This window comes from Schistocerca piceifrons, chromosome 10 (assembly GCF_021461385.2).
Source record: "Schistocerca piceifrons isolate TAMUIC-IGC-003096 chromosome 10, iqSchPice1.1, whole genome shotgun sequence".
Taxonomy (NCBI): domain Eukaryota; kingdom Metazoa; phylum Arthropoda; class Insecta; order Orthoptera; family Acrididae; genus Schistocerca; species Schistocerca piceifrons.
In genome coordinates this window covers 92,193,171-92,204,026 of record NC_060147.1, presented here as the reverse complement: position 1 = coordinate 92,204,026, position 10,856 = coordinate 92,193,171, and the positions used below count along the sequence as shown (strand labels likewise).

Genomic DNA, 10,856 nt, shown 5'->3' with positions numbered 1-10,856 from the left:
TGTGTGTTGATTACTTTCCAGTGGAACCATTCCATGGTCCTGCTGTGGCAGGTGCTGGTTTTTCATTTGACTGCCTCCTATACTGTATTTCAGATTTAATAATGTCATTGCATGAGAGTTGTCACTGCCTTCTGCCAAGAGTCTGTTGATGTCTCTATATGAAATTAAGTGGCATGTTAATATTCAACATTTTTGTCTTCAAGTAAATGATTTTAGGTTTCAGTGCTGTGAATACAAGTCATGACAAATCTAGACACAAAAAATGTTCTGTTGATGTTTGGTGACTTGCCCAATGCCTTTGATTGTCTGGACCAGAAAACTGAACTTGGAACACTAAAATGTTATGTCATTAAAGGCATCCCTCTAGTATAGGCCGTGTCTTTCCTTCTTTATGAGAAGCAGAGGGTCACATCCATAAACTGCATCACAGCAATTAAACTTAGCTCAGAAAGAGAGAATATAAACCGTGGACACCTGCAAGGTATATTTGATCTGGACCTCTCCTTAACCTACATAAATTACAATGTTTGACGAGGATACAGACATATTAACCAGGGGCCCAATCTCCACCATTCTGGACACACCCTGAGAGGTAACTGAACAGGCAGGCATTGAACAAAACATCCAGAATAAAATTTCTCTGAGGTGGAACTGGATAACAAGTTAAAATGGAGTCAACATACGGATAAGCTGATAAATAAAACTTGTTCGGTATGTTTTGTTTTTAGAAGTATACCTCGGCAAGGAATAGAAATTTCCATTGCTTTAAGAGATCACCCTCAGCATATTTTACATAACAAAAATATTCTAAAAGTAAAATATGCTGTACTTGGAGTGTTTCAGAAATATTTTAGAACACTGTTGCTATTTGGTTTCTTCAGCATAGATCTGACCTAGGTATCTATTAGCAAAGCTTAGCTTACACCTTTTTACTAATCTTGTCTTATGCAATATGGGAAGAACAGATTGCTGCCCACCTGATAAAGGAGGTATCTGCACTTGGAGATGTTAATGGCCATGAGCGTGTTAGTTATGTTTGTGTAAATGTGTCCATGTTTTCTACTTCTGATGAAAGATGTAGTTTGAAAGCTGAATATTTCTAACTTTCTTTTCATTGTGCCTGTCTGTGACACTGCCTTCTCTGTGTGGTGAGAAGCAATCTGAACTTTTCGTACTGTTGTTATTCCACCTTGAGCATTCCATTATTTGATTTAAACAGTTTAAGTTCTTTCTTTTAAATAACCAACTTAACTATTTTATATAACATGAACCTATTATCAGATTCACATGGCCTTCTCGTGAAGATGTTTTACAAGTTTTTATATGCAATCACACATGAACAGAATGTAAGTTGCTGCTTAGTTTTAAGTGGAATTTGTGGGATTTGTAAGAAAGTGTTGCGTTAGCCACATGGGTCAGTGAGCACACTGTGGTGAAAAATGGGTCTTAATAACAAGTACACAAAAGGATTTTCAAATAGGCTAGCTGTGATTAGCGAAACCTGCAATCTGCACCTGTAACAGCCCAAGTGGGCAAGACAATGTCACAATGCCAGGGCAAGACCCATGTTGTATGCTATGTGACCAGGGTCTGGGAATTAGTGCAACAAAAGTTCCTCGGGGTCATATAAATAGCTCTGAATCTTGAGGCAGAAGCATTCAGAGTGCAGCAGGACTGTTGCAAAGCGAGAGGCACTGCCAACTGCAACCATGGGTTCGAGACCAGGTTGGGTCAGCTGCCTTTTACACTGAGTCTCCTTGTGAGACACAGTAGTGAAAGAGTTGTTCTTGAAAGAATGGTAACCATCAGATATATAATTTATGATGGACAGGAAATACGGCCTCTAGTTGCAGTCCAGCCAAAATTTTCATAGTCCATTATATATCTGATGGTTGTTCATATCCACAACTGTGAATACATTTCATGTATTTCATAATGACTGTAGTCGCTACAGCGCCTGTTTCTTCAGATATGCATGCATGTGTGAAGGAACATCGCATCGTACTTCCGAACAACAGAGGCACACCAGTATCGCATTCTTCTTCATTTTCTGCTGTCAGATGATGCTGGAAGTTACCTAAAAGTTGTACATATGATAGGTCCATGCATCTGATGATGTGAGTGTAGTCTTGTTCTCCAAATGCACAGTGAAACATTATGGTACATGTGACTGGTTACAGCAATTTGTATTTTTAGTCATTCATAGCTGTCATGGTCTAGCCAGTCTAACACATTCACATATAAAGGTAAACATTCATGTCAGTTTCTCTCATAGGTACCACCATTTACTTCCTATGTAACTGGCATTAGTTAGGCGGAGTGAAAGGTGATAAATTACTCTCATGGGTTGGAATGCCAATTACTGTTGTAATATGACTTGCATTGTGGTGATTACCTTGTAAATTACACTTCAGCAAATTGCAGTCAGTATCAAGACCAAATCTGCAAACAATTTCTGAATACCTAGAATTTTACACTTTTTTTGTGTAGGTAGCAAGAAAAGGAACAGTTATATAAACAGCTGGGAAAATAATCAATCAGTACTATTTCTGTTTAATTTCATACCAACTTATTACATCGGTGAATTATTTTATTTTTTTCCTGTAAGGAACAATATGTAAGTATGAGAATATAATACATTATTTTCTGGTACATCAGGAAGAGATGAGATATGTAAATTACTTCCATAAATTGTGAGTGGTTTTTTTGGTTTGTATATCAAAGTCCCTTTGTTTCTCAGTCACATACTTGAGGACAGCATTCACAAACAGTCTATTGTTCCAGTTGTTTTCACTTATTATGCAGCCTGTGGCGGTAAAGAAATTTCACTAGAAACAGGTCATTACTGTCACACTTTTCTCTTGTCAAAAAGAAACTTCATATTATTCAAGCCATCTAAATTCTCTATTTATTTATTTTAACTGAGTGTAGATGTGCTTGTGAACGCCGTCTCTCATCATTCTCTTATCAGCACCACAGAGTGCTTTTACCCTGCATGTTCATAGGCAGAAAAGAAGGAAAACTCATTGCTGGTACATAGGTGGCAATTGAAATATTCTGGCAGATATAATTTGTCATGCACTTTGTAAAAATTGCCTTCTTACTGCATTTCACCAGGGTAAGTATTGAATCTAATATATATGCAAATTTTATATAGTTACAATTTTTGTACAGATGGAATTGTGAAATATGAAATTAAATGGACGTCCTTCTGTTCTTGTATAGTTCCTCTTGCATGAGAAAATTATTTTTGTAATAATTAATAGTGCTGCTGCAAATGAACTATAATGGTAACTGACAAACTTTCATAGAAATAATATTATTTGTCTTCCATGCATATTTATTTATTATCTAGAAGGAGGATACGCAACTTTCACTTGACTTGAAAACAATGATGGAATGATTTAACATCGTGGTTGCGAAAGACACACAGAAAGTTGTACTAATGTCTGATGGCTGTAATTCACTTAACTCTAATCAAAAAACCATAGACTGCATTACTGATGCTCATATCTATTCAAAATATTTAAGTTATGTTATACAAGAGTAATAAATGCTTACATTTACTACTTCACTGTTCCGGTAATAAAATATAGAATTTCTAAGAAAATAACATGTATTTTTACAACCTACTTAAATTTTAAAAAAAGATATGGCACTACACCAAGAAAATTGCTCTGGTACACTGATACAGAGGTATGGAAGTTGCAGCTATGCTAAACTGGAAATGCTAGCAATGGTTTCAGCTACACTGCATACATAATTTGCTATTTCAGGCAATCGAAAAAAAAAAGTTCTGGAATGTGATCTGATTATCTCGCACAGAAACATCCTAAACTTAAACTTATATCATACACATTGTACAGATTTTTCTTTAGTGTATAATAGCTGAAAGAATAATGATCTGGTGCATTTTTCATAAATTTACTTTAGACATTGATGTGATATAGTATATGGATGAAAAATGTTTGTAGTATTTTGATTTATTCATATAATTTTAGCCAATATTTTCATAGCTATAGAACCATAGATATTTACTGGTTGCATATTATTAATAAAATTTTGTACATGTTCACAGGAAGTTACATTTATGGAAAGCACTGGAACTAAAACTGGACTCTTCTAGGACAGAATAACTCAATGTTTACTATACTCAGCAAATAAGGAAAAATCAGGAAAGAACAATATTTCACTTTGCTTGTTGTGTCTCCTTGCCCGGTAAATAGCTGGAGGATTCAGTAGCTAAAGGCGCAACACAGGGGCGATAAATGTCAAAGAAGAAAAATCACTATCACAAAGAGAGTAAGAGGCGTACATACTGACAGAAGGAAGTGAAATGCAGAGGAGAGACTATGAGTGAGGGGAAAAATATCTGTGTTTCATTCTTTGAAAGGTAAATCTGAAGCTGTAAAATTCAAGTTTCTCTCTCGAAGCTTTGAAGCACGTACTGGGTCAGTTTTACATGTTGTCACATTGCATAAAGAGTTGGTACAAGGCAACAGAATAGTATTGTATTTTTAATGTATAGGAAGTGTGTTGATACTTTCTCAGTTATGAAATGAAACTATTCTTAAAGTAGTAATTTATGTTCTGTGACAAGGAGGTTTACTACATATGATATATGCTATTGTATGGCTATAAAAACTGAACTCTGTTGAAGTATTATGTGAAATGCTGTTTTGTTGAAAACTGACATAGTGAGATAATGGCTGTGTAAAAATAGAGGTTAACTCTTGCAAACAAGTAAATCAGCAGCGATTGTTCTCAATAAACAGCATTATTAACAATGACCTGTTGCTGATTTCCTGTTCTGTAGGAATTAACCTGTGTGATATAAAATATCTAGAAGCAGCAGGAGTGTGGTTATGGAGGAAGATGACCAAAACCAGTCTGACAGAGTGAACAACAAATGAAATTGTACTAAAAGGAATAAATCCAGAGAGAGCTCTCAAAAAACAACTAGAAGACGGCATAAAAGGTCTATTAAGATTTTTTTGGGGACAACATTGTTTGGAAGGAAGGAAGAGGAAAATTGTGTATGAAAGGCAGGGAGAAATTATAAGAGAATTGCAGGCAAGTGGATTGTAGAGACAAGACACAACATTTTTCTACAAATAGGAAGTTCCACAGCTAACATTTATTGTTTAATAATATTATTATTTATACGTTTGGGCTTTTATAGAGGACGTGCAATGACTAGTTAGCTTTAGTCATTACATCCTAACAAAACTTCTTCCTACTTCCATTATTGTCCTAGGTCCATACATTTTTCATTTTCAGACTTCTTTCTGCCAGTTGTTTGGGCATGAACTTACAATGCCATCTGTGACTTCCTTGAGATTTTTCCCGATTGTTGACTAGCTATTGTACTTTGATTTTTCAGGTTACCTTTACTATGACAAAGATTCTCTGTTAATTATGTCACTGATTCATGATATACATCCATGAAATTTTAGATGTCTTTTCTTTGTAATTAAACTAAATATTTCTGTTAGGCAGTACAATCTTTCTGGTGCATCCAGATATCTTCTTGAATCATAGGGCCTGAATGTTTTCCTGCCATTTAGTTTTCTTGATAATTGTTGACATTGACAGTGGGAGGGTGGGTTTATGGGTTCAAACCTGGGTAAGGGTGGAAATTTTTGATGCTGTCACAGTGAGTGCTGTGAATCTTTTCTGGATGTAAAGGGAGACCGGGGCAAGAGACTTGCCACCCTCCCCGTGCTAGTGCTGTGACAGATAGATCAATAATACAGACACGAGCCTGGATCTTCCTATAACTGGCCAAGATGTCAACCTTGAACATGGCACTGTAACTGGCCACCATCGAGTCTGACTGTGGGCAGCTCGATCGGTTACAACTTGGGAATGGGGCTGGACCCCTGAAACAATTTGCAAATAATGAAATATAAACAATAAATAGTAACTGTGGAAAAGCTATTTTCAGAAAAATATGGACCCACCTACAAGTTCCCGTTCTAAAATTATGGAGATTATTATTTCTAGTAAAATGATGATCATGATATTGAGGGAATATGCTTTGTCTACGCATGGTCCATATGTCTTTTATAACAGTTCATTACCTGTAGCAAATATGGGCTGGATTAAGTAAGCAAATAATGCAAAATGCAGAAAAGCAAACAGTCGTGAGAGGGGGCAAGGAGACAAGAGAGTGGGGAGGTAACTGGGAACTGCACACTGCATCTCCCAGCCGTCTAGGTTGTAGAGTGGGCACGTGCTCCCACCTCGGAGCCGGCCCGAGCGTCACCGGCAACTTCGCCCTCTCCGCCGTGCCGTCCGCGCGACGATCCCGGCTGTGCCGTGGGCGCGAGGCTCAGTAGCTGACGCAGCAGCATCTGATCCTTAGCACTGGCCCCACCCGCGCTGCCGGCACTGAGGCCACCGGGAGCGGGAGCCGTGTGGAGGGGTGCACCGTTGGCCAGGCCTTCGCGAGCCGCGGCCAGCAGCTGCGGCTTTTCTGACAGCGTGTCCGTCAGTGATGCTATCAGCACATCTGCAGGTAAGAAATCATTTGTCACATTCCATAGACCACATCGGGAAGTAGAACTTCAGAGGGCAAGGTGCCAGTATACATTAAAATGTGACAGAGACATCATAGAAATTTGTGTACTGCATTACCAATAAACTCTCACTATATAGCTTAAAGGTAATCTTGAGTCTGCCATCTAAATTTAACAGAATAAATTGCAGGAAAGATGCATGTGTCAATCGAACAGCAGTTACAGTATACTGTGATGGCGTTCTTGTCCACAATCTGGGCCGGAGACACGATCTGGATTTCACACAGGGAAGAATCACCGGGAAACGTGAAAAAGGATCAAGTGTGACGAGTGTAGCCCAGGAGTAGGGTACTGCTCACAGCAGTTTCACACGCTCGGGGAGTGTTGCGAACCACGAGCACTGCTGCCTGATGGAGAGCAGGTGGTTGACCGTGGTCAACTACAGCTGCAGGATTGCAAGGTGTGCAGTAGCACGTTGAGTGTGTGAGACTGGGCTTTTTGCCTGATGACCAGTCCGTCATGTTCCATTAACACCTGAACATTGGTTGCACTGTTGCCAAGAGCAAAGGGACCGGAACAATGAGATGAGTGGGGTATGCTCTTCTCAGACAAGAGCCGATTTAATCCGATAAGTGATTCTGGACATAACTTCTAATGGCAAGAGATGGGAACGTGTAAAGCACCCGGGAACACTGTTGAACATGAATGTTTTGGTGGTTCAGGTGTTACAGTAAGGCAAAGTGTAATGTTGTTTGACTGTACTGATCTCCAAATGTTTGAACAGAGTATACTTGCCAGTCAACACTGATGTGACACTGTATTCCTTCGCACAGGTGGAGGAGGTCGTCGAATGACAGGATGTTCGATGAATGGACTGGTCTGCCCTGCCTGTTCCCCCAACGTAAACCCCGTCAAGCGCATGGGGGGGGGGGGGGGGGGTGACGTATTGCAACACAGCCACATGTGACAACCATCCAGCAGTTGTCAACCACACTTGTGAAGGAATGAAACTGCTCACCACCCTGAGGGTTAGAATAGGCCTGTGTTATTCCTGCCTGTCATGAGAGGGGAGTAAAAGGTGTCTCACACGTTTCAGTTCAGGCCCCATTTTCTGTTTTCACCTGCCACTTTCCAAATTCTACAGAGGTGCAGGCCATATGGGGAAGGACACCTTACATGGTGCACGAGTTATCCATAGTGCCCTTAGATTCGATCTCCTTAACCTCTTCTCATGGCTTTGCATCTCCACCTGAAATTCAACTATTTCAGTGAGGACACTTTCCAGGGTATGTCATCTTCTTCCATTGTCTGCTGTCCTCTTTTGCCCCATGACAATATTCCTTGGTGCCCAATATCCAGCATGGTAGCCAGCCTGTTGTGGTGGGGCTGTCATGTACCCATTTGGTGGTAGCCTCCTGACCACACAGGAGTCACACTGCTGATGCCCAAGCTGTAAACTCCCCATGTATGCCAAGGAGTAGATGCCCATCTTCATGGGGCACCCAGACTCCCAGCAATGGCCATCATGCCAGGTGGCCTTTGCTGTGGCTGGGTGGTGCCCATGGGGAGAGCCCCTGATCGGAGTGGGTGGCATCAGGGCGGATGACCCACAATGAAGCAGACTAAGTCATCTTTTGCTGGGGATTGAATGGCCCCAGCAGTCTCTAAGAAAGGAAAGGTTGATTACAACACTGACAGGTATGACCCTAAATCGTTCCCCTTCAGAGTGACAGGATCCCTATTCGCCATGTTACTTAATTTGCAGCAGAACTGATGGGTACTCCTTCCTGTAAACGAAGCCTCTGTTTTTTGTTGAGCACCTAGAGGATAACTTGGGGAAGTGACAGCGCCGTCCAAAATACACAGTGGGTTGATTTTAATTCAGATGGCATCCCCAACCCAATCCTGGGCGTTACTCACCTGTGACAAGCTGGGTGATATTCCTGTTTCAGTCACTCCGCACAAAATCCTCAATATGGTCCAGGGAATTATTTTTCATCATGACCTCCTGTTACATTCCGATGATGAGCTATGTGCCAATTTAGAATGGTGGGGTGTCTATTTTGTCCGGCGCGTTTACAAGGGACCCAAAGACAATAGGGTTGCTTCCGGTGCCTTCATCTTGGCCTTTGAGAATGTGACGTCAAACCCTATGTGGTTCTTCAAGTGCTGGAAATTTGGGTACATGTCCTCCAGGTACCCTTCCAGTGCTACAAGTAGAGACTGTGGACGTTTGCTGTATTGGGAAGAGTCCATGTGTGCTGTCTCCCACCTGTGTGAACTGTGGACAGCATCACTTCTTCCCCCCACCCCCTGACGAACTTACACAAATTTCAGTCCCTCTGCTCCACTGGGCACTCAGGGCCGTCCATCTCCCTCCCCCATCCAGTTGGCTGTGGGCATGTCGTCTTCTGTTGCTAAAATGCCAGGGACATTGATCCCCTCCCCCCATGTGGAGAAGCAATGGCCTCCTCTACTGTGGAAGGGGTTCCTTGGGACTTTACTTTCCACAATCCTCACAGTGGTTGGAAGAGCCACTGGCTGCTGGTCAAAGGGCTTCACGGTCTTCCTCTGTCCCTGTAGCTACTTCCAAGAAGCCTTCGTAGCAAGCCCCCAAGGACGAGGTAGAGACTCTGGCATACCCTGAGGATCTAGCTCTCACAGATGCCATCGTACTGGATGCCAACACTCAACCAGTGACAACAGGTGTTGCTGAGGCTTAATTTGCCTCCTTGGTCACTCCATGCCACCCCAGATGACAGAAAGCATCATTCTCCAGTGGAACTGCAGTCAAATTTAAGCAGTACACCTGCTTTTTGCATTGTCCTTCGGGAGACCTGGTTTCTCCCAATGTGGACCCCCTCCATTCATGGCTATGCCTGGTACCACAAAAACCATCCTGCCTGTGACAGACTGTCAGTTGGAGTATGTATTTTTGTCCTTACCTCTGTCTGTAGTGAACCTGTGGCTGTCAGGGTGGAGGACAACGTATGAAATTACCGTCTGTAACATCTACCTCCCTCCAGATGGTGAAGCACCAGCCCACATTTTTGCTGCACTCATTTTGCAATCATTCTGGGTGATTTTAATGCCCATAACCCTTTGTGGGGTGGAGCCGAGGTTAATGGCTGTGGCAAAAATGCTGAGGACGATCTAACTCACCGTGAACTTTGCCTCCTAAACACAAGTGCCCCCACACATTTTAGTGTGGCACATGGCACATATTCGGCCATTGATATCTCAGTTTGCAGTCCTGGCCTCCTCCCATCTATCCATTGGAGAGCATATGATGACTTGTGTGGTAGTGACCACTTTCCACTCTTCCTGTCCCTACTACTGCAGCATCTCTCATCTCGACACTTGCCCAGGTGGGTTCCTCCCATGGCTGACTGGAACACTTTCACATCCACTACCAAAATTGAGTATCTGCTGCATGCTACCATCGATGAAGTGATCCATGTCATCACTTATACCATTGTTGCCACAGCCGAATCAGTAATCCCTCATTCCTCCAGTTTCCCTGTTGGAAGTCAGTGCCTTGGTGGTCTCCAGAAATCTCTGCGGCCATTAGAGACCGTAGGCGGGCCCTCCAACATTGGAAGCACCACCCCTCCCTGGAGAATCTTATTGCCTACAAATGGCTGTAAGCACAGGTTCACCTCCTCATCAAACGAAGGAAGGTTGGGAATGCTATATCTCCACCATTGGCACACGAACCTCCCCTTCCCAGGTTTGGACCAAGCTCTGCTGACTTTACGGCTATCAGAACCCAAAAATGGAGCTGTATCTGCCAATGCCAACATAATTGCAGAGCATCTGGCTGAGCATTATGCTTGCATCTCTGTGTTGGAGAATTACCTTCCCACCTTTCATCTCCTCAAGCAGAGGGTGGAGTGACAACACCTCTCTTTTGCTCCATGCCACCCTGAGCCATATAATGACCCCTTCAGTAAGTGGGAATTTCTCAGTACCCTTTCTGACTCCCCTGGCCCAGATGGCATCCATTTGCAAATGCAAAACATCTATCAGTGGATTCCCAACACCACCTCCTTGGTGTCTTCAACTGCTTTTGGAGCAATGGCAAGTTCCCATCACAATGGCGGGAAATTGTAATAATTCCAGTCCTAAAGCCTGGGAAGAACCCACTAGATGTTGACAGCTATTGTCCCATCAGCCTTACCAACATTCTGTGTGAGCTGCTTTAATGTATGGTGAGTCAGCAGTTGTGTTGGCTCCTTGAGTCTCAGGACCTCTGGCTCTGTCCCAGGGTGGTTTTTGCCAAGGATGCTCCACCATCGACAACTTGGTGTACCTGGAGTCTGCCATCCGATCAGC

General features: G+C 42.3%; 1 protein-coding gene across 2 annotated transcripts in view; it reads right to left on the bottom strand.

Moving 5' to 3' along the window:
* Positions 1–2,964: 2,964 nt before the first annotated feature.
* The window catches only part of LOC124718993, a 661,726-nt gene continuing 653,834 nt past the window's right edge, over positions 2,965–10,856 (bottom strand). For both annotated transcript variants that reach the window (XM_047244663.1, XM_047244664.1), the window contains one exon: positions 2,965–6,514. In XM_047244663.1, the coding sequence (XP_047100619.1) occupies positions 6,216–6,514 (299 nt within the window). In that variant the 3' untranslated portion in view covers positions 2,965–6,215. The remainder of the gene's footprint in view (positions 6,515–10,856) is intronic.